Source organism: Meriones unguiculatus, chromosome 14, assembly GCF_030254825.1.
Source record: "Meriones unguiculatus strain TT.TT164.6M chromosome 14, Bangor_MerUng_6.1, whole genome shotgun sequence".
Lineage (NCBI taxonomy): Eukaryota > Metazoa > Chordata > Mammalia > Rodentia > Muridae > Meriones > Meriones unguiculatus.
The window spans coordinates 87,076,200-87,102,029 of NC_083361.1; the positions used below are offsets into that span (position 1 = coordinate 87,076,200).

A 25,830-nucleotide genomic window follows, 5' to 3' on the forward strand; every position below is an offset into this window, starting at 1 on the left:
TTGGTTGGGAAAGTTCTCCCCAATGTTCCAGATGTAGTTTAGAAGAATGGCAATTGTGATTATGTAGAAGGTCACCTCACACCTATGGCTTTTACCCAATCCTGTAACGCCAAGACATGAACTCCCTGCTTGCTGTCATGGAAACCCTCTGCTTGCAGTTTTTCCCTTTATAAACCCTTTTCACCCAGGGCTGTGGGTCCCACTTCTCTACTGCTGCGTCAGTGAGACTTGGGTCCAGAGTTCGATCGCTCTCGTAATAAAGCTCCTGGTGATAGTCTCCTGGTGGTCTCTGAGGGTCTCGCGATCCTGGCATAACAAGAGGCAGAGGCAGGTGGATCTCTGCAAGTTCAAGGCCAGCCTGGTCTACATAGTGAGTTCCAGGACAGCCAAGGCTACAACAGAGAAACCCAATCTTGAAAAAACAAAAAAGACAGAGCTGTAGGCAAGCCTGAAGAACATTTTCTAAATTAGTGAGGGAGGGCCCAGCTCATTGGTGGAGCTGGTGGAAAGCAGGCTGAGCAAGCCATGACAGGCAAGACAGTAAACAGTATCCCTCCCCCTCTACGGCCTCTGCATCAGCTCTTCTCCTGGCCTGTTAGAGTTTCTATCCTGACTTCAGTGATGAACAGAGATGTGGAAGTGTAAGCCAAATAAACCCTTTCCTACCCAAGGTTCATGGTCCTGCTGTTTCATTGCAGCAACGATAACCCTAACTAAGACACTGGGCTACAGGTGTCTCACATAGACAGACGGACAGACAGATAGATAGGCAAGCAGGCAGGCAGACCGACAGACCGACAGACAGACAGATGTATCTTTCTACCTAAATCTGAGGAGGTGTAACTGGATGTAGAGTTACCCTGGGCTGACACAGCCCATTGACTTCAGTCCCTGCTGATGCAGCTCTGAAGGAGCATGGTTCTTCTGCGACCTTGAAGTCTACTAAAAAGTAGAGGATTGTTACTTTGTAGATGCTCACTTCCGCTGGGCTTCTCCTTCATCAAGTGAAAGTTGGCAGAGATACTTCTGAGTAACTTTGTGTACTTGTTGCAGTCTAGCGGGGAACGTGGGGTCTGAGTTCGCTCTTGCCAGGTGAGGGTGACTTTGCTCTGTTCCTGGAATCCCGTTGGCCAGGTTTCCCCAGTACTGTCTTCTTGTTTGTAGTAACTGTGTGGTGTTGTGAGAACTAGGTAGGTCATCAGCAGCTCTCGCCTAGGAGTCCCACTCTCCGATGGGCTTTTGTCGGTCGTTATTGACTGCTTTTGTTTTATTTGAGGTGCTCTCACTATGGAACTCTGCTGGCCTGAACTATACTATCTAGACCAGGCTGGTCTTGGATTCACAGAGAACTAACTGCCTCTAGAGTGCAGGGATTATAGGCGTGTAACACCACACCAGACCTGATGGACATTAAAAACGATTTTAAAAACATGTATTTGTGGGCTGGAGCGATGGCTCAGAGGTTAAGAGCACTGGCTGTTCTTCCAAAGGTCAATTTTTCTTCCAGAAACCACATGGTGGCTCACAAGCATCTTTAATGGGATCTGGTGCCCTCTTCTTGCCTGCAGACACACATGCAGGCGGAATGCTGTATAAATAATAAATAAATCTTAAAAACAAACATGTATTTGTTTAGTGTTGGTATGGGTGTGTGCGGGAAGTAAGTAGGTTTATGTGTGTGAGTGAGCACGTGCTGTATGCCACAGCTAATGCAGGCCAGAGGACAACTGGTGGGCATCAGTTCCCTCCTTCCATCATGTGGGTTCTAGAGGTCTAACTTAGGACATCAGGCTTAGGAGCAGCAAGTTGCCTTTTCTTGATGAATCATCTTGCTGGTCCCTGACCGCACCTGTGATGCCAGTGACAGACCAAAAGATAAGCAGCGATTGTTAACACTATGTAGAGTAGGCTCAGTATAGCAGTAAGTTCCCTGAGGGGAGAGCTACCTTGCAAACTGCGTTCTTTCCCCACCCACTAGAGATACAGTTGCTAGGAAACTGGACCCTCCCCCTAGGGAGGGACACCTGGTCATTAATAGTCTGGGAACCTTCCTACAGCCAATCGATTCAAAATGTAGCACCTTGACCAATAGATGCTTGCCAGGCAGGAATTGCCCCTGCCTTGGGCATGCTGGGATGGACCAGAATCTATAAATCACCCCACTAACCTGGGCGCGGGGCGCTCAGCTCCCACCGATTCGGCGGTGGGTGCTGTGTAGGCCCGAGCTGCAGCTTGTAATTTTCAATAAAGAGACCCTCATGTGTTTTGCAACGGAGTCGATTCCTGGAGATCTTTTGGGGGCTCTCGAACTGGGTATAACACCAGCATTCAGGGAGGCAGAGGCAGGCAGATCTCCTTAGTTGAGGCCAGCCTGGTCTACAAAGTGAGTCCAGGATAGCCAAGGCTACACAGAGAAACCCTGTCTCAAAAAAATAAAAACCAAAAACCCAAACATAAAGAATAATTATTAGTTTATTATGATATGTGTAAACATGCTTGTCTGTGTGTGTGTACTGCTATAAAATATAATGCAGCCTGGGGACGCCATGGCAGGCCCATGCCAAGGTGAGCCTCTGAGAAATTACACCACGCAACAGGCCTTTATAAAGGGTGTTTACTGTGGAGGGAGAGGAGTGAGGACCTGAGAAAGGCTGGAGGCAGGAAGCAAGCTGTGAGGGCAGAGAGGGAGAGAGAGGGGGCTCTGAGGACAGAAAGAGGGAGAGAGAACAAAGAGAGCTGGGGTGGCAAGCAGTCCTCTCTCTCTCTCTCTCTCTCTCTCTCTCACACACACACACACACACACACACACACACACACACACCTGCTGCACCTGGCGGCAGCAGGTGATAACATAAGCACTTACTAGGTCCCTGAGGGCAGGCCAGCAGAATCATCTGCCTGCTAACATCCCTCCCTTTTGTTTAATTAAAAACAAGGGGTGGGGAGGCGGGAATGAGGGGGGCCGTGCTCTTCAGCTGCTTCCTGTTGACTGAGGGTGACATCTTTGCGAACCCTGAGAAAACTGGAATGCTGGCCAAGTCCTGGCTGTTTCACTGCGGTCCAGGCTGTGGGACCGTCTGGGGCTAGGAGAGCACAGGTCCAGGTGAAGCATTCTGCCAGGCTGGGCCAGAGTGCCTGGGGGTAACTGCTTTGGAGCTGGCCTGCATGAAGATTTTAAGGAATCATCTGGGCTTGTCAGGACGATGGTGTGTATATATACACGTACATATACATACATATACATAAATTTTACATATTATGCGCAGAAGATAGTCATGGAGGTTAGAGAGAAAGTTTTTTCTTGGGTGTACATTTGAAACTTGAGTCCCAGAACCAGGCAGGGAAAGGGGAAGTATTCTGCCCTCTGGAATAGGCAATAGGGGGGTTAATTGGGGTGCATATCGGGAGTCCATCTGACCAGTGAGAGGTAGATCCCAGTGGGTTCTCTCTGAAGCTTACAAGTTTACAAAAGAGATAAGGTTTAGACAGGTTAGTTAGCATTGCCATTGTTTGTAATTTATATGGAAACCCTTGTAGTAGAGAGGGCAGTAGACACACAAGTTTTGTGTTATAGTAGAAGCTTGAGAAATGATTTGTGGTTAAAAGCATGAATACCTTTTTTTTTCTTCTTTTTCTTTTTGTTTGTTTGTTTGGTTGGTTGGTTGTTTTTTTGAGACAGGTTCTCTGTGTAGCCTTGGCTGTCCTGGACTCACTCTGTAGACCAGGCTGCCTCACAGAGAGCTGCCTGCCCCCGCCTCCCTGGGTGCTGGCATCAGAGGCGCACACCACACGCCCTGCTGCACTTTTTAAAGTGAGCTCTGGGAAGACAGAAGACTTCCATGGAGCAGAAAGTCAAGAGCTCCTTTGACCTGGATCTTCAGCATGACTACAGACTGAAAGAGGGCCTTCTTCCCCTCATTCAGAAGACTGGAGGCATATAAATTTAGCACAAGGAGAAACACTTCTAAGTCTATATTTAAGCTGGGCGCAGTGGTGCACGCCTGTAATCCCAGCACTGAGGGAGGCAGAGGCAGGCAGATCTCTGAGTTCGAGGCCAACCTGCTCTAGAAAGCAAGTCCAGGACAGCCAAGGCTATAAAGAGAAACCCTGTCTCAAAACAATCAAACAAAAAACAAACACCAACAAAAATGTTTGTCTGTGCAGGTGTGTGCAGGCGCATGTGTCTACGTACAGACACAGCTATGTCACGTCATTAATGTGATGTTTAGGGGAAAAGGTCAGAGCCCACTTCCAGGAGAAAGAACTTACCCAACCCCACCAACCCCTGAGCACAAAATCCCACCAATCACAGGCCACCCCGAAAAACTCTGCCCCCAAGAAACCCTGTATGTAAAGCCTGGCTTCTGCGCAGTTCTTCGCTCCTTCTTGCCTGAGCGGAGGCAGCTACCCTCTTGTGTTCCTTTCAATAAATCTCTCGTGTGAAGTTTATTGCATAGGGTGACCTTGTGGTATTCTTTGGCGTCCAGTTGCCAGGTACCTTTCTCTCAGAGCTGAATGCCTCCATCAGGAAAACCTTTCCCCTCAGAGCTGTGACACCCTCGTGGGAGTTGGTGAGCAACTTGCAGGGGTCTGTTTTCTCCTCCTGCCATGTGGGTCCCCAGGATCAAATGTAAGTCGCTCCGGTTTGAAGACATGTGCCTGCTGAGCCATCTGACCGGCCCTAAAATGATGAATTTTATATATAGTTTTTTTCACATAAATAATTAATAATTAAAGAGGCACGTGGGACATGGAGGAGCAGGCCTATTATTCCACGCTGAAGCAGGAGGATTACCACACCACTTCAGGGCACCCTGGTCTACACAGCAAGTTTCAGGTCAACTGACCGTACGAAGCAAGGTCCTGTCTCAACAAGAGAATTAAAAAATGGAGGAAAAAGGATGGGGATGAAGTGTGGGAAGTGACTGAGTCAACACTGGGTTTTTGAATTTCCCTACAGTAAAGTCATGCCTCTGGAGCCTGCCCACACCACACCACATCGCCAGCCTTTTGGTGATGTGAAACCTTATGGGAAGCGGAGGCTAGAGCGGCTTTGGGAAGGCTTCCCGTCCCCCTTCCTCTGTGGCTCTGGCCACACCAAGCTGGCCACTGTTCTCTGACACCCTCTGACCTGTGTATATGCTGTCTTTTGCCCAGCTTCCCTTTCCTCCTCTGTCTTCCTGGAAAATATGAATAATCCTCCAAGGCCAAGGTCAGCCTTTATGGGACGTCTTCCCAGGATGTCTGACTTGTGAGCTCTTCAGTGTCTCCTGGAGGTGGGGAGCTGACGCCCTGACGTCATTACTACATAATGACCTGGAGGAATGTATCCCCCTTAGACCTTGCTGCTGCACTCTGACACACAAATAAGGCAGGGAGAGGTGTCCGTTCCTCTCTCCAATTCTCATATGTTCCTGCGCCTGCTCTACACCTTGCTCTCACTGTGAGGTCTGACACCCATCTGCTAAGTAGGCACTTGGGTCACGTGCACTGAAAGGGTATGAAGATGGTGCTTGACTCACAGTGGGGCTAGATCTGTGGACCCTAAGCCACCACGGATTTGGTGGTGTCCTGGGAGGTGACGCTTCCCTGTGCCCCAACCCAGCTGACCTAGATAACCTCCTAACTACTTCCCTGCCAAGATCAGACCCTTCCTCTTCCGAGGCCCCACTCTAACCTCACTTGGTCTTGCAGTGCTTGGTGCTTAGCGGATTCATCCTGCCCCAAACGATCCTTGGCTGGGCACCCACGTGGCTGGCACTAAAAGTAGAAGCAGTAGCTGAGGCATCTGTAGGTCGTGTCTGTCTGTTCTGCCCTGGGAGACAGTCAGGGGTAGATGGTTATGGGACAGAGGCAATGTTCATGGGGCTCTCACCAGTTTACTGTTGCCCTCTTAAACCCAGATCGTTTGCTTTCCATAGCCTGTGTACCCCATGGGGAAGCTTAGAGAATGAGGGGCGCTCAGAGGTCAGAGTCCTTCCAGGGGTCACAAGGAATGAACCCTTCATCTGTACCCCACTCCCAACAGCGCTTCAACTCCAGGTTTTGACACAACCTTGTTCTGTGATCTTCGAAGGAGCCTTGGTTCCTCCAGATCCACAGGCTTCTTAAACCCTGACTTTTGACCCTGAGTGCAGTCCTGTAACTGAAAACAGGGGTCCTAAAACTTTTGACAACAGTTAAGTTTCTGAATGTCAACAAACAAACAAAATTAATGAACAATAATGAATCTGAGGTACTCTGGCAGAGACTGGCCATGTTGCCTCCCACGGCTTCACTGCAAACTTGGTTCTGAACACGTAACATGTGCACAAGAAAACTCATTGCCTGAAACACTCATGCTCAGATCAAGACTCGCACGCAATGATTTGCTGCGCGTACAAAATCTTCTGTTAGTTCTGGTTTGAATGTGAAATGTCTCCCTGTGGGCTCACTTGTTAAGCAGTTGTTTCCTAACTGGTATTTTAGAAGGTTATGGAACCTTTAGGAAGTGGTGCCTTGCTGGAGGAAATACATCGCTGCCAGTGGTCTTCGAGGTTTTGTGGTTTGACCCTACTTCCTGGTCTCTATCTGCTTCCTGTGTGCAGAAAAAATGTGATCAGCCAGGGGCTGGAGAGATGGCTCAGAAGTTAAGAGCACTGGCTGCTCTCCCAAAGGTCCTGAAATCAATTCCCAGCAACCACATGGTGGCTCACAACCATCTCTAGTGAGATTTGGTGCCCTCTTCTGGTGTGTAGGCATGCAGGCAGGCAGAATACTGTATAAATAATAAATAAAAATAATAAATCTTAAAAAAAAAAAGTGATCAGCCAGCTTCCTGACTGCCAGCCAGCCTCACACTCCTGCTGGATGCCTTCCCCACCATGACAGACTGTATCCCCCTAGACCTGTAAGCCAATACAAACCCTCCCTTTCCTAACTTACCTTTTGTAGAGATATTTTTATCACAACAGAAAAGTTCATATAGAAACATAACAGCTGAATTACAGAAAACAAAGACTGAAAATTTTCCTACCATTATTTCTAGGGCTTTAAGTATCTTGGTTAAATATCTTGCTGAGTGTGCTGGTGAGGGTCTGTAATTTCATTACTGAGGAGATTGGGGTCAGGAGATCTGCCCAGGGTACTTGAATCTTTATCTCACAATATTACCCTACTCAAGCCAGGAACGGTGGTGCATGCCTTTAATCCCACTATTTGGGAGGCACTGTGAGTTCTAGGATAGCCAGGGGTACACAGAGAAATCTTGTCTTCAAAAACCAAAAAAACAAAACAAAACAACAACAACACAAACCAATTAACCAACCAAACAAACAAAAATTACTCCACCCCTTTAAAAAGAGTGTGTCTTAGCCGGTATGATGGCTTTAATCCCAGCACTCAGGGAGGCAGAGGCAGGTGGATCTCTGTGAGTTCAAGGCCAGCCTGGTCTACCTAGAGAGTCCAGAACAGCCAAGGCTACACAGAGAAACCCTGTCTCAAAAAAAAAAAAAAAAAAAGGAGTGTATCTTTGAATTGTGTTGTATTAGAATATTTTTGTAGGGGGTTGTTTGTTTGTTTGTTGGTTTTTTTTTGTTTGTTTGTTTTTCAAGACAGGGGTTCTCTGTGTAGCAACTCTGGCTGTCACCACTGCCCAGTGTTTTGATTTGTTTTTTCATGTGCATGACTGTTTTGCTTATATGTATGTTGTGTGCACACACATGCCTGGTGCCCATGAAGACCAGAAGAGGGCATCAGATACCCTAGACCAGTGTTACAGATAGCTGTGAGTTGCCATAGTCATGCTATGAGTGGAACTTTGGTCTTCTGGAAAAGCAGCCGGTGCTGGGCCATCTCTCCAGCCCCATTTTCGTTATTTCGAAGTATATTCCTTTAGGAAAGAAGTTTGGTGTGTCAGTGCACACCATTAGTCTCAGTCAGAGGCAGAAGAATCTCTATCAGTTTGAAGCCAGCCTGATCTACATAGTTCCAGGCTAGATAAGTCTAGTTAGTCCAGAACAGCCAAAGCTACACAGAGAAACCTTGTCTCAAAAAAAAGAAAAGAAAAGGAGTGTATGTTTGACTTGTGTTGTATTAGAATTGAGACCTTGTCTCAAATGTTTGTTTTTTGTTTTGTTTTTGTTTTTAATTTAGGAAGCTTGAGCGGGCTTGGTGATTAAGAGTCCATATTGCTCTACAGAAAACCAAAGTTTGGCTTCTAGCCACCCACATCAGGTGGCTCACAGCCACCTGTGTAACTCCTGTTCCATGGAACCTGAGGCCCTCTGACCCCCTTGGGCATTTGCACACACATGTACATACATGTGGTGGTGACAAGTGTGGGGAGAAGGTTCTCCTTCCACCAGTGTTCTCGGAATCAAGAGCACAGGTGTTCGGGCTCGGCCTCGGTGTCTACTCACTAAGCCAGCTCATCAGCACTATTACTTACTATTTTATTTTATTTTATTTTTTAGTCCCACATAGCTAACCTATAAGACTTTAAACTCCTATTTCTTCCTGCTTCTGGCTCCAAAGTGCTGGGATTATGGCCACGTGCCACTATGCCAGGCTCAACCAGTTGTTTGTTTGTTTTTTTTCTGTTGTTGTTTTTCCAAGACAGCATTTATGTAGCCCTGGTTGTCCTGGAAATCAGTCTGCAGACCAGCTGGCCTCCAACTCGGAGATCCTCTTGCCTCTGCTCTTCCCCCCCCCCATCATCTTAATGCTGAGATTAAAGGCATGTGCCACCCCACCTGGCAATTTTTGAAAACAGAACTTGAAGGGAGCATTGTTGGCTAGCATGTGGGAAGAATGAGGGTTCCTGCAGTGTGTGTGTGTGGAGGGGGGTGGGGGATAGAGCATGGTGAGCAGTGACCTGACCAGTTGCTGTTTGCTGGTAAAGGGTGGCTTTTGAGGAAAACTAATGCTCGTTAGGAGGAAACAAAACAGGTTTGCCTCCAAGCACTCAAGAACCAGAACTGCAGAGTGCAGCCAGAACTGTCGGTAGACAGCCAGCTCCTGAGGCTATGACTTCCTGTGATAGCCCTGATCTGTGGCCCGGGTAGGCAGGCAGGCAGGAACCAACGCTGATAGCTACCCAACATTCTGCTTTTGGGACAGTGCCACAAAGCAGGGATGCTAGGGGACAGGGCAGGATTTACGATATGATGAGACCAGATGGCATACGGATGGTGCCTGTGCCGAATGTAGCCTAATGTCCAGAAGCTGTGAACTGATGTCGTAAGGAAAGATAACTTTGCAGATTCAATGAAGATAGATATCTCAAGACAGGTAAAACCTAGATTCTCTGATGTGCTGCATGGGGACAAGAGTCCTTAGATTAGTGAATGGGCTGGAGAGATGGCTCATCAGGTAAGAGCACTGGCTGCTCTTTCAGAGGACCTGGGTTCAATTCCCAGCACCTACAAGGGAATCATCTGTGATTCTGATTCTAGTTTCAGTGAATCCAATGCCATCTTCTTGGCTTCCAAGGACACTGCCAACATGTGGCACACAGACATACATGCAGGTAAAACATTTGCACACTTAAACAATAAACAACAACAAAACCCAGCTAAGAAGATCAGCCAGATAACTCAGATACAAGAGGCTGGCCACTGAGTGCGGTGGCACTTAGGAGCCTGAGGAAGACAGAGGTCAGCCTTGGTGAGGTAGTGAGTTCCAGGTCAGCCAAAGCTACACAGTGTTATAATGAATGAAAATCCCAGTCATTTGATTTTACCAATAAAGACCCAGGAGCCAGATGCTGGGGTGAAAACCTGCTAGTTCAGAGAGGCAGAGAAAGCACCCGGCTGACCTTCCAACTCAGCTGAAATCCCAGAAAGAAAATGTCAAAAGCCCAAAAGTCTCTTTTTCTTCTCCTCCATGCTGTTTTAAACACTCTTTTCTCAGGGTCCCTCCTTTCTATTTAATCCCTGTCAGCTGGTAGCTGGTTTCTTCTTCTTCTTCTTCTTCTTCTTCTTCTTCTTCTTCTTCTTCTTCTTCTTCTTCTTCTTTTTCTTCTTCTTCTTCTTCTTCTTTTTCTTCTTCTTCTTCTTCTTCTTCTATTTAAAAAAAATTTATTTTGGGTTTTTGAAGACAGGGTTTTTCTGTGTAACATCCTTGCTGTCCTGGACTCCCTTTGTAGAAAGGCTGACCTCGAATTCACAGCAATCCACCTGCCTCTGCCTCCCAGAGTGCTGAGATTAAAGGCTTGTGCCACCACGTGCAGCCTGTCAGCTGGTTTCTTGCTCTGCCTCTTGACCTAGAGTTAACTTCATTTAGCTCTTGTTTCTAGAAAGCTCTTGGATTAAAAGTGTTATGCTAGGGCTGAGCCACTCCATAACTAAAAATGGATTTTTACTGTTCACAATCTTGGGGTTCACAATGGATTAAATATCCTGTAACAACACAGTGTAACAAAATCAAGCAATGGTGGAGCACGCCTTTGATCCCAGCACTTGGGAGGCAGGGGCAGGCGCATCTCCAAAGCCGAGGCCATCCTTGTCTATGGAGTGAGTTCCAGGCTATCCAGGCCCACCCAGAGAAATGCTGTCTCCGGGAAAACAAACAAACAAAGCAAGAGGCTGGAGTGACAGGCACAGCAAAGCATGGAAAAAGGTTCTAGGAAGCATCAAGTAAGTGCCCAAAGGCCAAGCAGTTTTAGTGGGTTTGAAGAACTGAGGCTTGTTGGGGTATAACATGCGGAGGTTAAATCCGCAGCAGGGTGGACTGGAAATCAGCGCTAGTTGGTGCGCGGTGAGTGTTTCAGCTCGCAGGGCACTTTTTTTGTTTTGTTTTCTTGAGAAGTGATTTCTCTGTGTAGCCCTGGCTGTCCTGGAAGCCACTCTGTAGATGAGGTTGGCATGCTCTACCACGGCTCAGCTTGTTCCCAGTGCTCTTGTTCTGACCATCAGTGACATCGTGGGGAGCCACATGAAGAGGCAGGGCTGAGATTCTCAGCAACACCACAGCGGGAGGTTGGCTGCATGCTCCCTTTGAACCCGTTATTCAAACAGAGCCTACTCTACAGTTGTCTGGGAGCTTTATCGTGGTAAAATGTAGAACATACGAAGATTTTCTTTTTGCCCTTTTTTATTTTGTATATGGGTGTTTGGACTGTATGCATATTTGTGCACCACATGAGTGTCTGGTGCTAGTGGAGGCCAAAAGACAGAACCTGATTCCCTAGAATCAGAGCTTTGTGTCTGTGTGTGAGCACGTAGGTGCTGAGAATCGAATCCAGGTGCTCCACAAGAGCAGCCAGTGCTCTTAAGCACAGAGCAATCTCTTCAGCTCCTGTTTTGTGTTGGTGACAGGGTCTTGCAACATTGAGTAGGTGGGTCCAAAACTCAGACTCTACAGCCCAGACTCACACAAGGTGCTCCTACAGCCTCAAGCCCACATGCCAGCATGCCCAGCCTTATTTTTGCATTTTTAGAAGCACAATTTAGCAGCATTAAAGGCTAATTCATGCCAGGTGGTGGCGGTGCATGTCTTTAATCACGTGGGAGGCAGGGGCCTCTCTGAGTTCAAAGCCAGCCTCTTCTACAGAGTTCCAGGACAGTCAGGGCTATACAGAGAAACACTGTCTCAAAAAAACAAAACAAACAAAACCCCAAACCAAAATAAAACCAAGGAACCAAACAAACAGAAGACTAACACCTCACTGAACTCTCCCAAGGCCGGCTGCGTCCATCCCACTGTCTCTGAGTTTGACAGCTTCAGGAAGCTTATTATCAATAAATCACTTGTCAAAGGACAGTGTTGTCCTTCTCTGACCAGGTGCCATTACCTTATAAGCCACCTAGCTGGTCCATCACTCTGCTTTCTTTACAACCAACCAGGAGAGAGCCTAACCACTACAGAACACACCCAGCACACCCGGAAACCTTGTTCCTGTCTGGTTTCCAGGAAGGTCTTCCTGGGGGGTCTGGGCCTTCCTGCCTGTGCCCATCTACGAATATGTGACCGACAGCGTGATGCAGGATACACTCACTACACGCTTGGTGTATGTATTCATCTTTTCTTTTGTTATGTAATTTATTCATTTTTTTTCCTACCCCAAACTTTATGGCTAAAAACAACACAAAGGTAATTTACAGTTCCATAAGCTACAGATATGATATGGGTCTCTCTAGAGGTTAAAAGCAGTGTGTGTCCCTGTTACTTTCTGGAGCTTCTCAGGAAAGTTTTCCTTCTTTGATTTTTCAGTGTCTGGAGGCCACTTCCTTCTGTTAGCTCACTATCCCTCCTCCCGTTCCAAGTCAGCAAAGTAAGGTATCCTTGACATCCTCTCTCCTGGTAACAAACTGGAAAATGTTCCCTGGCTTGCAAGATGCACCTCCTGGCATAATCTCAAACAGTCACCTGATCTCAAGCTCTTTTATGTAATTTGTAAATTTTTCTTTATTTTATGCATGTGAGTGTTTTTCCTGCAGGTGTGTGTGTGCACTGATGCCCACGCCAACAGAGGTCAGAAGACGAAGACCATATTAGATTCTTTGGAACTAGAGTTGTAGAGGGTTGCGAGTCACCGTGTAGATGCTGCCAGTGGAACTAGGGTCCTCTGCAAAAAAAGAAATGTTCTTAATTGCTCAGCCATCTTTTCAGCTCCCCTTTATCTTGTTTTGTTTTGTCATGACCGGGTCTTGCTGCAAGGCCAGGCTAACCTACAATGCCCTAGAGAGCACAGGCCAGCCTGGAACTCACAGTCCTACCAACATCCTTCTAAGTGGTAACATTACAGGAGTACCTCACCGCACTTGCACAGAGTCTTCACCTTTTTTTTTTTTAAGATTTATTTATTTATTAGTTATATGCTACTCTGCCTGCGTGTATGCCTGCAGGCCAGAAGAGGGCACCAGATCTCATTATAGATGCTGGTGAGCCACCATGTGGGTGCTGGGAATTAAACTCAGGACCTTTAGGAAGAGCAGCCAGTGCTCTTAACCTCTGAGCCATCTCTCCAGCCCCAGATCCTTCATCTTAATGTCTCTACAAAGCACCTTTTGCAATCTAAGATAACACTCCCAGGGTCTAGGATTAGGACACAGACATCTTTGAGGTAGCGTTTTGTTGTTTTGTTCACCTGCTATCCCAGTGTAATGAAGGTATGTGTTTAAGTTTGTGTAAGTTTGGGTTTCTTCAGCCTTTGCTTTCAACACAGAAGAGCTTTCTTCCTACTTTTTGTCTGTTTTGGTCAGAGGAAACTTTAACTGTGGTAAACAAATATATGCAAACCCACCATGTAAATAGGAGCCAGCGAGAGCTGGCATTCTAGGGAATTGGAAGTGAATCTAAACAGATCCCTTCTGACTCATCCATTCATTTAAAAAAAACTCTAGATGTGATGCTTTGAGTAAGAATTGTCCCCCACAGGCTAGAATATTTGATTATTTGATTCCCATTTAGTGGCACTGTCAAGCCCTGAGTCCTCAATGAATGGCCCAGCAACCCTGATGCAGAAGGAACCTTATTTGGGGCTATGGAACATTCCTGGGCCAACTTCCCTGCAGGGCCTCCCAGCTCTCCACACCATCCCTCATACCTGCTGTTCTGTTTTGTTTCCTTACTCCCCACAACTTCAGCCTGCCCAGGGAATCCCTTCTTGTTTCTGTTCTCTTTTGAGACCTTTTCTAACCTGCTCAAGAAAGCTTTTTTCTTTGTTTTTGTTTTTGCCTGTCTGGTTTACATATTGAGTTCTAGGCCAGATAGATTACTCAGTCTCTCTCTCTCTCTCTCTCTCTCTCACACACACACACACACACACTCACGAACTTTTGAAAAAAAAATTTTGAGACAGGGTTTCTCTATATAGCCCTGGCTATCCTGGAAGTCATTCTCTAAAGCAGGCTGGCCTTGAACTCAGAGAGCTGCCTGCCTCTGCCTCCCAAGTGCTGGGATTAAAGGTGTGCATCACTACTGCCAGGCATGAGATCCTATCTTAAAAAAATCAAAACAAAATGCCTTTCTCAGTGTCTTCTTACATCCCCACAAGATTGTGTGCCGTGCTTTGAAGACAGGGCACCATCTCGTGGACCTGCTCCTCATATAGTACCCATTGCCATGGTGACCACACAGCAGGACCTCAGTCAGTGCCATTCTCTGGACACACCACATTTTTTAAGGCCCTGTCTTCTCTTGACTGGAATGTTCTTTCCTGACTGCGTTAGCCTGTAGGTCTCTCATTTCCTTCCAAGACCCTTCCATAGCTCTCTCCCACATGTTGTTCTCAGTATCCACATTTGTCTCTTTTCAGAACTGATTGTCATTATATAGCATTCATCATATGAACTAGTGACATGAACATACGAACCAAAGGAACAATCAGTTCTTAGGCCAAGGGAAAGAAATTGATACTATGCAAACATTTGCTCCCAATACAACATAAAAGCCCGAGTCCATGCTTGACCTACCTGCAAGGTGGCATTTAGCAGCTCCTGCTGCCTCTCTGTCTTCCTCTGTGTCCTATTTACACAGGACACTGAGCTGCAGCTTTTCTAGGCCTTTGGCATGTTTGTTACCTACCTACCTATTTCTCTGTCTGCCACCGACCCACATCTATCTGTCTGTCTACCCACCTAGCTTCCTCTCTCCCTCCCCATTCCTCAACTCTCAAAAGTTGCTATCCCAGTGATTTTTTTGTTGTTCCCCCTATCTAAAATATATTTCCTGTAATTTTTTTCTGGAGCTGAGGATAAAACCAGGCAATGGCTATACCACCGAACTAAATCCCACTAAATATGTTTTATTCTCAGTATTTACTGTAATCTTACAACTGTCATTTTTGTTGTGTCTTCTTCATTGTTTATCTCTTACTAGAACGGAAACTACAGTAAAAGGAGGACGGTGTCTTTTGTTCATCGGTGTATATTCACGACTCAGAATGGTGACACACATGTATCTGGTTTTGCCGGTTTATTTATTTGTTTTTGAGGCAGGGTCTCCTTATGTAGCCTTGGCTGTCCTGTAATTCACAGATATCCTCCTAGCTTTACCTTCCAAATGCTGGGACTAAAGGCATGTGCCTCCATGCCCAGCCCTCAGCAAATATTTGTTAAAGGGATGAACAAAAAGGATGGATGTTTCCAAGTAGTAAATTTTACCCCTTAATGAAAATCTACTTTTCTGTTCACTTTTGAGACAGTCTTTTAATTTTATTGCACGTATGGATATTTTGAGACAGTGTCTCCTTATGTAGCTCTGGCTGACCTGGAACTCACTATGTAGACCAAGCTGTCGTCATTAATGGAGACCTGCCTGCCTCTTCCCTCTGAGTGCCGGGATTAAAAGCCTGTGCCACTCCTGGTCAATCTTTTTTTTTCTGATTCACATTTATTTATTGTGGCAGACAGCACACAACTACCACATGCACATGTGCGGAACAGAAGGCGACCTTTGAGAGTCCCTTCTCTCCTTCTACCACCTGGATCCTAGAGACTGAAAGCATGCGGTGCCCCTACCACTGAGCTACCTCACCAGGCCGGGTTGTTATTTTCACCATTTACTCTTGGTTTTGTGAGAGACAGGATCTTATTCTCATTTCAGGCCTGCCTTGAACTTGCTATCCAGTCTAGTCCAACCTTGAACTTTATATCCTTTGCCTCAGGTTCCTAACTGTTGGGATTTTAACAAGCAAAGCTCGTTAAAGTTTAAAAACTTTTTAACAAGCTGAACTGTTGGGCCACAAAACTGCACTTGACAGGAACCACATACTAACTTACTCTTGAACAGCTCTTTCCCATCCATTCTGTATATTAGCCTAGGACAGGAGGAAAACTATCATGGCAGTTTATCATGCCAGTTAAAGAAGAAACAGTGTAGGGGCTGGAGAGACGGCTCAGGTGTTAAGAGCAGCCTCTGCTCTTCCAAAGGCCCTGGGTTCAATTCCCAGCACCCACATGGCGGCTCACAACTGTCTGTAACTCTGATTCCAAGGGATCTCATACCTTCACACTAATGCACATAAAATAGAATTAAATAAATTAAAAAAAAAAAAGAAAGAAACAGTGTAGGCATAGGATTCACAGGCCTGGGGAGATGCCTTTGGGGTTGAAGTGCTTGTTTTGAAAAAAGCCAGGACTGGAGACCCCATCCTCAGAAAGCACATGAATGCTAGATGGTTATGGCAACCAGCCTGCAATTTCAGCAAAGACAATTTCCATAGTGTTGGAGGTCCCCTGCTGGCTGAGGTTGCTGTTCTTGCCTGGCACAGATAGCCATTTGGAGCTCGGTGCTCAAGGCAGGGCCCTTGCTCTCTGCCTGACTTCACCGGGAAAGTGTCTAGGTGCAGGTTCCCCTAACCACACTTGCTGTATGGCCTCTGACACAGAAGCATCAGTAAAGAAACAGAAGAGGCCACCAAGACCTTCCAAGGGGATTTGGGCTACACCTTAGTGGGGCAGCTGAGTTTCCCAGAAATAGAATGATGTGTCTATGGGTGACTCGTTCCTCAAGGCTGTTATAAGGGCTTTGAGAGCAATAGCCATGATCATAGATTTATTCCCAGCTTGTATCTGAACCTAGAACAGACTTCAGACACAAAACACTTTTTTAACCAAGACATACATAAAAAAATAAAAATTAAAAAAGCCAGGTGTGGTGACACACGCCTTTAATGCCAACACTTGGGAGGCAGAGTCAGGTGGCCTATCTCTTGTGCTCCAACCAGCTTAGTCTAGAGAGGGAGTTCCAGAACAGCCAAGGATACACACGGAGAAAAACAGCATACAAATAAAACAAAAACCAAGGGAGTGGAGAGATGGCTGAGCATATGCCCTGCCAAAGGTCCCAGGTTCGATTCCCAGCACTGACATGGTGGCTCACAACCATCTTTAATCCTCTTGGATTTTGGGGATCCAACGACTTCTTCTGGCCTCTATAGGCACCAGGCAGGAACTGGTGCAAATATACATATACAGGCCAAACACTCACATACATAAGATAAAATTTTAAATAAATAAACAAAAGCCAGCACAGTGGTGCACAGCTTTTATACCGGCACGGGGCAAGGCAGGAAGAGCTCTGTGAACTCGAGGCTAGCCTGATCCATACAGTGAGTTTCAGGCCAGCCAGGAATACACAGTGAGCCCGTCTCAAAAAAGAAAAAGCAAATATTAGGAATACGACGTAGCTCCGTGACAGAGGATGGTCTAGCAGGTTCACGGTACCCCACAAAGGGGAAACAGTGAGTGTACTCAAACGGAAAAACAGTCTGAGACAACAGAAGGGTACAAACAAAGTTTCCTGGAACGCTGCGCCACACGCCATGTCCACACAAGCCAAGATCTCTGAAATCATTCCGTTCCGAAAAGATTAATACGCAGACACGGCTTGGTGGCAGGCGGAAGGGCCTAGACAGACAGTGGAGAGCAGCCAGCCTGCAGACTCCGGCAGGCCTGAGGCTCAAGACGGGACCAACCGGAAGACCGGGCAAATGAAAGCCCTTCCCCAGCGAGAACGTGACTAACGCACGTCAGCGTCACTTCCGGCTTGGTGGTTAAAGCGGGAAACAAAAGGAGAAGGAGGACGCATGCGTTAAGTGGGTCCCGGATTCTGGTGGGTCCTTCCGCTCAGGCCGGGGTAAGCGCTTCCGGGTCGCCGCCGGCTGCCGGCTCTTGGCGCGGTAAGTGCGCAAAAGGGGCTGTTGCCATTTCCTTGCTGGTTCTTTCTCCTTGCTTCCAGAGAAACCCCGTTCCTTTGCCCTGCCTCCCCAGCAGCTCATTTTCCGCTCCTTCACTCTTAAAGACGTCGTGCTCACCGGCAGCTTCCTTAAGCCTAAGCCCCACCCATCACACAAGTTCCTTCTTTCATTGGTTTCACTTCCTGTCACCCAGCATTTCTTTCAATTAATTGGCTTCAGCCATGCCGCGCGCATTTTGCGATTAGCATCCCTATAAGGTCAAACTCCTGACGGAGACCCGCCCCTGCTTTCTTCCTGTTGGTCAAACTCATGGTCATTATCATAATGAGCAAAGAATGGGCAGTGGTGGGTAGGATTTAGGACACAGACTCTGTCAGTACTTTTGGGATTAGGGTGGTCTCTGTTTGCCTGCCACACGGTCCTGGGGAGCTTTTGTCTGGGGAACGGCAGCGGCTAGTTCTGTGTCGGTCAAATTCAGTTAGAACAAAGATAGAGTAGATCGGGTGTGGTGGCTGGCGCACACCTCAATCCCAGCATTCGGGGGCTGAGGCATGGGGAGCTCTGTGAGTTTGCGACTAGCCTGGTCTATATAGTGAATTCCACGCCGGTCAGGGCTACATTCTGAGACCCTATCTCATTTAAAAAAGGAAAAAAGAAAAAAGGAGACACCGATTCTGTTTTTCTTGCGCTCTTCCTACAGTGCTGGGCCAGGATCCCTTCCAACACAGTGTGCGGCCCAAAGTCAAGCTCTGCCTGTCACTGGGTTTGTGAGCTGATGGACTTTAACTCAGCTTCTTGGTGATCGTCTTGGTCAGCAGCTTCAGTCCACAAAGTTGATTTCATTTGTTCTCTTACATGTTAGTTCATCATTCATAATTCCATTTATTTGCTTATCTATCCTTGCCTCCTAGAATATTTTATTTTTGGTTGTGTGTAGTGCAGTTTGACTGTGGTTGGTTAGAGAGATAGTTCATGTCCAGAACCTTTTTTTGCACTGGTTGGTTGTGACATGACTTAAAAGAGCAAAAAATAAGGTTTATGGTGTGTGCGTGTTTAAAGAATTTACCTAGATCCTGCTATCGCTAATTTTGTACATACAATGCCACATTCCATCACTGGCTCCCAGTCTCGTCTCTCTTTGAGCAGCATACAACTTTATCCATTATTTTATTTTGTTGTCAGAATTATTTTGAGGATGATATAATTGTAATTATCCCCATTCTTACAGATGAGGAAACTGAGGCCCAGAGAGGTTAAGTGTATTGGCCAAAGTCAAACAGCTAGTAAGTGATGGAGCCAGGACTCAAACTCAGGTCTGTCTGATTTCGAGAGGGAAGGGCTGCTTCTCTGCTACCTTCCTCTCCAACCTACCCTAAATCAAATTACAACTGCACCAAAACAAAACAAAGCATATTCACCTGACCCTTTCCCTCAGCTTAGGAGCGATGTCCACCTTGTTCCCTTCACTCTTCCCTCGTGTGACTGAGACACTGTGGTTTAATCTGGATCGACCCTGTGTGGAGGAGACAGAGCTGCAGCAGCAGGAGCAGCAGCATCAGGCCTGGGTGAGTGAGGACCTAGCAGAGCATGAAGATGTACCACCTGGATCATGACCTTGCCTTATACCGGAAACCTGCTTAGAAAAAAGCATTTTTCTCTGAGTTGGGAATAGTCAAGCTGGGTACTTGGGTTCTCACTTTGTGGTGCCCTAACCTGGCTGAGGGACCTAGGACCTCAGGCTAGAGTAGAAAAATGTCAAGCTCCTGGCAGCTTATGTTTTCTATAAATCACAGGACTTAATCATTTTAACTCTTAATAAGGACCTACAAGATGCTAAGTGTCTCATTTCACCCTCACCAGAATTATATGAAAAAAATGAGGCCAAAAGACATTACATATGTCTATCCGTTTTATAAGGAACAGATGACAGGAGAAAGGGGTTTGAATTTTCCTGAAAGTGGGGTGGGGGGGTGGGGAGGGGCTTTGTTTCAACATTTGGGGTCTTTTAAGGGGTAGAGTGAGCAGTCCCATGCCCCTGACCTGCTATGCTTGGGCCTTGGCCCTGCTTTTCCCTGTACCCCTTTGCCCACAGCTCCAAAGCATCGCAGAGAAAGACAACAACTTGGTACCTATTGGCAAGCCTGCCTCAGAGGTGAGTGGCTTCTGTGGGTGGGGCCTGTGTGAAGCCCAGCAGACCAAGGCTTTGCTTTAATTTAATGGCCTTGCTTCTGACCCAAAGCAATTGTGGATTTCAATCTGGGTAGACAGCAAAAGTGGGAACTTGTGGGGCTAGGCACTGGGCCTAGCACTAAGTTCCTTCAGGTCATGTAGTAGCCTGCCAGCCTCCAGGTGGGTAGGGTTGAGAAGGAGGAGGCCAGCTCTTGACCTGGTCCAGGTAGCCCTGAGCCTTACAGACTCTTTTGTCCCACCAGCACTACGATGATGAGGAAGAAGAGGATGATGAAGATGATGAGGACAGTGAAGAGGATTCAGAAGATGACGAGGACATGCAGGACATGGATGAGATGAATGACTATAATGAGTCACCTGATGATGGAGAGGTCAATGAGGTAGGCGGGGTGTAGGGGAGTGCCTTTGTTCCTAGGCTCCTGCTCCTGATGTAATTGATGGCCAAGGGATACAGAAACCCTGGCTCTACCCAGGGGCAGGATCTGGGCTGAGGCTGGCCGAGGCCCCTCCCCACCCACACCCAGCCTCCTCTTCAGGTGGACATGGAAGGCAACGAACAGGATCAGGACCAGTGGATGATCTAGGTAGACAAGCCAAGGTGGCCTCAGGGTGATTCCAGGCCACCCCAACCTATTTTGCATCCACAGCCTCAGCCCCTCAGCCTGCAGAACCAGCTTGTGGCTTTCTCTTAGGCACTTTCTCAGCTGCTGCCAGGACAAGGTCTCCTTGGGCCCTTCCAGGCCATCAGTCTTCCCTTGAATCCCTAGAGCCTGAGCCCATCCTACCTTCCTGGCTGGTACCTCATTCCTTGGTTGCCAGGTGTGGTTCCTTTCTAACCTTCTTAATAAAGACACAGGAGTGACTCTTCCCCCAATGTCTATTCCCTGTTTGTTGGTGGGACCCAGAGAGTTCAGCATCTTCTGGACATCGGGAAGGGGTCATGTAAGGGATCTCAAGCAAAGCTAACCGACCATTTGGGCCAGGATGGAGCCCAGGCTTCTGAGATTGATAATTCCCATGGCCTAGCTTGCACCCAGATGCCCCTACCAGGTCTCACTGTCTCCGCTGCCTCTGACCCTATCTAGAAGCTAAGTCTCACAGTTGGGCGCTCTGGGGCTCTGCCAGCCAGATGTCTTCTTTGTGTTTTAATTTATTTTATGCTCGTAGGTGTTTTGTCTGCCTGTATGTATATCACGTGTGCCTGTGCCACTCGAGTGCTGGGAACTGAACCCAGGTCCTTTGGATAGGGAGTAGCAGTCAGTGCTTTTAACTGTTGAGCTATCTCTCCAGCCCCTTTAGCCATCTGTCTTAGTGTTAAGAGAGTAGACTGATCTTAAGACAGCAGAAGGACTCACCTGGAGGGAGCAATCAGTAGCACAAGTAAGTTGAAAAACAGGCCTCTTGCTTCCAGTTCCTGATTTTCTAGGAGGAGAGCTTCTGGGACCAAGAAGGCTGATAGAATTTGACACTTCAGATCAGTATGGAGGTTGGAAGGGGACAAATTTGAGAAGAACGCCTCCCCAGCTTGAGCCTAGCATGGTGTTGGGTACTGAACAGAAAGGGAAAGGGGATATTCTGAGGTCTTGAGTGGGGTTGGGGTTGTAGTAGTAAATATTCAGGCGCTGGCCCTCAGCCAGGTCCAGTATAAGTGAGTTGGGCTATGCCATCCTTGATGGCAGGGAAGTCTGGGAGGCTGGTGTGGTGGAGGCGGCAGCGATAGCGCCCGCAGCTCTTGGTGTACTGTAGGAAGCGGGGTGCACCAGGAAAGAGCACGTGGTCAGCCAGTACAGTGGCGCCGTGTGGGAGCAGAGCATGGGCCTCCAGCAGCTGCAGATCCCTTAAGTAATCTCGCCGCCTGTGTGCCAGGAGCACCAGATCTGCCCGGTTCAGCTGGTGCTGAGCGCTCAGGCGTGGGATCACCTCCTCCGAGCTGCCTGCAATGAGCTCCACCTGTGGGGAAAGCCGTAGCTGGAGGTGAGGGTGAGGACTGCTGTTCCACTCTAGACCCCACCAGGCTCCGGCTAACTTCACGCCAGTTACTGGCCTAGGCCCTCACAAAGTGTCTCGCATTTCCTCTGGCCTCAGAAACCCAGTGGCCGACATCAATATTGTAATTTCCATTATGTGCCTATGATGAAGCTGAGAAGAAGGATGTGTGCCTCACCTGAGGTCGCAAACTAAGCGAATACTGAGAGCTAGACTCAGAGTTGCTGGGCTATGAAGAGCTTTCTTTTAGCTGCTGCTTTTGTGGTCCAGCAGGAGATGACTGGAGACTGGAGGATGGGAACTACATGGCCTCCAGGACGCCAGCTGCCTGCGTGGAGTTGCTTCCTTGAATGGGAGTCCCTCGCAAAAGAGGCCTGGCCAGAACAATCCCTGGGGTAGTTGTGGAGAGATAAGCTTTGGGGAGATGGGGAGGCTGACCATTTGCTCATGGAAGCCAGCGAGCCGGATGAGTTTCTCAGCCACTGCCGCTGTACGTGGGTCCCGCTCCACAGTGAGAAGGCGACTCCCAGGGGGTAAGGCACGCGCAATAAACAGTGTAGAGTATCCGCAGTAGGTGCCCAGCTCCAGCACACAAGCAGGGGCCTTCTCTTCCACCAGCCGCATCACGATTTGACCTATGGGGCAAGATAGCTGTTATGGAAGACCTCAAAGCAGAATGAAACACGCTAGGCTTCCTTCATCTTGTATTTACAGAGGAGGCTGACAGTCTGACTTTGCCCTTTCCCACCCTATCTCCATCTACTTGGCCAACTTAAAACAAGCCTTCGGCTCAAATGTTCCTTCCTGCAGGAGGGCCCAGGCAAAACCACCCACCCTATCTTCCAGGTTCCTGAGACATTTTGAGTTTCATACTTGAACCCCTGCACTCTGTTATTGCTGATTGCCTTTTTTATTTTGGAATGGTATACATCTCTTAATACTTAGAAGTACTTGTGCTGTAAACAGCTATCTTGAATTGAATGTGGAAGTCTCTTTGGCAGAGAAGAAAGTCTAGAAGAGATCATTACAAAATTCTTAGTTACGGTATTTCCCCATGTTCTGCTCTTTTCGAGGCCAGCATCTGTGGCTGGTTCACCCTCTGTGATCTCCACCTCTTCCCTCAGCACCTGGCACAAAGAGTGGCAATAAATGTCTGCTGGATAATTGAATAACTTGGTCCAGACTCCTCATTTCTAAATGAGAGGGGGGAAAAGTCATAAACACAGCAGGAGGCTTCCTAATTTACCCAGTGAAGCAGTGGGTGATGCTAGATCTTTCTTCACTGTCTTGGGATCTTCTCAAACAGGAGGCTAGGAAAAGGGACACTGACCTTTTACAGGGCCCATGTGGCTCAGGTACTCGCAGCAGCTGCTCCAGTGGTCTAGAGTGGTGAGGATGTGGCCGGGGTCTCCAGGCAGGGCATGGGTGAGCACGTAGCTGAACGCCCGCTCCTCAACGCGAAGCCCTGACAGGCTGTCCCGGAAACCCCTCAGCAAGACCATACGCACCAGCAGTCGGAAGTGATGTCGGTACCTCACCAGCAGCGTCACCACCAGCGGCAGGAACGCCAGGGCAATGGCAGGGGACATCGTCCCTCATGGGGTCCTAGGAGAGAGGGAGACTGGGGGGAGCCTGCACGTACCCCTGGCCTGTTGTCTGTGCAGGCTTTATCGCTCGCAGTTGCGGCTGAGAGGCTGTCTTTTGCAGGGACGCAGCAGAACTGGGATTGGAGCAGATTTGAATTCCAGCCTCATGCTGCCAGTGTTTAGCGCTCAGCCACAAACTACGCCTCTTTGTGGCCCTGGCTGCAGATCCGTTACTACATTGTTTGCTGTCTCACTCACTTTGACTTTCCTAACAACTCTTCAGGACCTTTTTCATTAGTTTCCCGGGGAGTCTTCCTCCCACCATACTCCATCTGACTGGACTCCTCTGACCCATGACAGCGTAGCTAAAGAGAAAAGCTCTGTTGTCAACCCTCTTCACACGCTCACTGTGCTATGCCTAAGTAAAAGGTAAGGAAGACACTCTGAGTCTGCAGAGACTGCTCAGTGGTTATGAGCACTTGTTGCTCTTGCAGAGCACCTAGGTTCTGTTCCCAGCACTCATATGGTAGTTCACAACCATCTGTCAGCCCAGCTTCAGAAGACGCAGCCCCCTCTAATGACCTCCAGAGGCTCACACAAGGGATGAACACGAATATAAGCAAAACACTCATAAAATCTTAACAGCAAAAAGCCCAACCAAACAACATCTGAGAGCTGGCTCCGTGGTTAAGAGCACTTGCTGCTCTCCCCAAGGTCCTGGGCTTGATTCTTAGCACCCACATCTGGTGGCTCACAACTGTCCGTAACTCTAATCTGAAGGGTCCAATGCCATGTTCCGGTCTCCGCAGGCACTGCATGCATGTGGTGCACAGAAATACATTCAGGCAAAGCACCCACACATATATAGAAGTAAATAAAAATCTTTAAAAAATAGCACTGTCCATGGCATTTTGGTGCACACTTGGAATCACATCGTGAAGAAGGCCAAGAGAAGAATCCCAAGTTTGAAGCCAACCTGGACTACAGTTGAGACCCTGTCTCAAAGACCAATCCACCCTCTATGCCATGTCACACTGGGATGTCTCTCTTCTTTTTTTTTTTTTTTTTTCTATCCAGGGACTTTCCCTTTCCTGTCTGCTCTTCCCTGGAGGTGTGAGTGCTCTTCAGTTCTATGTATTTTCTCTAGTCCTGTATTTATGTATTTGTAGTCATCCCCTTCACTAAGAATTCTCTTTGTGGGCTGGAGAGATGGCTCAGTGGTTAAGAGCACTGGCTGCTATTCCAGAGGCTCTGAGTTCAATTCCCAGCAACCACACAGGGGCTCCCAACCATCTACAGTGTGATCTCGAATCCTCTTCTGGTGCGCAGGGCACATGCAGATGAACATCGTATGTACAATAATCTTTTAAACATTCTCTCTGTAAGTGCAAACATGTACACGCACCCCCACGCTTCCTCGCCACTCAGCCTTCTCCAGGACACCTATAGGGAGAGCTGTTTTTTTTTCTGACCCTGCCTCACCCCCCAAAGCCTTGGTGTGCTGTTTTTGCAGGATCCTTGGGTGGTAGGGGAGTGTATGCTAAAACTTAGTGTATGAGTGAATGTGAAGCATCTGTGATGTGGGCATGAATTGGTGTGCTTGGGAACCCACAAGGCCCTGCTTACCTGGGCTGACGGCTCCTAGGAAAGACCAGAGTAGCGGAATGGGAAGTCCCTGAGAGGAATAACCCTGAAGAAGGAGGCTGGACCTGATTTCAATTATTGATGCTGAGGCTGCTGTTACCTGAGACGTGCAGTTCGTGTTACCAGACCCAGGGACAAACTCCAGCCGCCTCCTGTTCTTCAGGGAACTTAGAGGAACTTAGCAGAGCTCAACAGTCTTGATTTGGAGAATTGACTAACGCCCTGGCATCAGGCCAGAATAATTGGGACTTATTACTCAGTTCAAAATCCAAGTAAGGGCAGCAGTCACAGAAAAAAAGTTAGATTCTGGCCCTGTCTTCCAGTTACTTATGTTTGGTAGAAGAGATGAACTCAGTAACACAGGTATAGAATAGGCTGTGACCACCAGACTGGGGATTCCATGATCAGGACTTTGGGCTATTTCCTGACTAGCTGCCTATCCAAATTGAACACTGGAGTGTCACACTGTAGACAGTAAATAGTTGGTTTTCTTATGAATATTTATGTATATGAGTGCTCTATCTGCATGTACACCTACACACCAGAAGAGGGCACCAGATCACATTATAGGTGGTTGTGAGCCACCATGTGGTTGCTGGGAATTGAATTCAGAACCTCTGGAAGAACAGACAGTACTCTTAACCCCTGAGCCATCTCTCTGGGGGTGTTTTTTAATTAATTTTATTTATTTGATGTGTATAGGTGTTTGGTAAAAATGTTGATCTGTGCACCACCTAAGTGTACATGCCTGCTGTCAGAGGGCAGAGTTTGAACTACCATGTGGGTGCTGGGAATTGAACT

The 25,830-nt window shown here is 47.6% G+C and overlaps 2 protein-coding genes across 14 annotated transcripts in view; one reads left to right on the forward strand and one right to left on the reverse strand.

Annotated features, from left to right (window-relative positions):
• Positions 1–17,478: 17,478 nt before the first annotated feature.
• On the forward strand, positions 17,479–20,681 carry Anapc15 (anaphase promoting complex subunit 15). 13 transcript variants are annotated; one of them, XM_060367745.1, is made up of 7 exons: positions 17,512–17,605; positions 18,324–18,480; positions 18,852–18,936; positions 19,064–19,188; positions 19,716–19,775; positions 20,056–20,193; positions 20,350–20,681. In XM_060367745.1, exons 4-7 carry the CDS (start codon positions 19,069–19,071, stop codon positions 20,395–20,397), a joined length of 366 nt encoding a protein of 121 aa, XP_060223728.1. In that variant the 5' UTR covers positions 17,512–17,605; positions 18,324–18,480; positions 18,852–18,936; positions 19,064–19,068; the 3' UTR covers positions 20,398–20,681. The 13 variants fall into 13 exon arrangements, with proteins under 13 accessions (XP_021507658.1, XP_021507662.1, XP_021507664.1 ...); XM_060367744.1 differs by having other exon boundaries at positions 18,852–18,906; positions 19,059–19,188; XM_060367748.1 differs by having other exon boundaries at positions 18,324–18,433.
• A 133-nt stretch (positions 20,682–20,814) lies between these two features.
• LOC110557540 (uncharacterized) overlaps positions 20,815–25,830 on the reverse strand; it is a 36,273-nt gene continuing 31,257 nt past the window's right edge. The window contains 3 exon segments of the mRNA XM_060367750.1: positions 20,815–21,763; positions 22,238–22,382; positions 22,384–22,434. Of these exon segments, the coding sequence (XP_060223733.1) occupies positions 21,443–21,763; positions 22,238–22,382; positions 22,384–22,434 (517 nt within the window). The 3' untranslated portion in view covers positions 20,815–21,442.

What these genes read in the sequence shown, in the direction of transcription:
- Anapc15 (XM_021651983.2), top strand. Translation starts at nt 18,914, where the DNA reads ATGGAGCCAGGACTCAAACTCAG. An exon ending in GAGCCAGGACTCAAACTCAG is followed by an intron (nt 18,937 to 19,058) that starts GTCTGTCTGATT and finishes CCTTTCCCTCAG; the next exon opens with CTTAGGAGCGATGTCCACCT. An exon ending in AGCAGCAGCATCAGGCCTGG is followed by an intron (nt 19,189 to 19,715) that starts GTGAGTGAGGAC and finishes CTTTGCCCACAG; the next exon opens with CTCCAAAGCATCGCAGAGAA.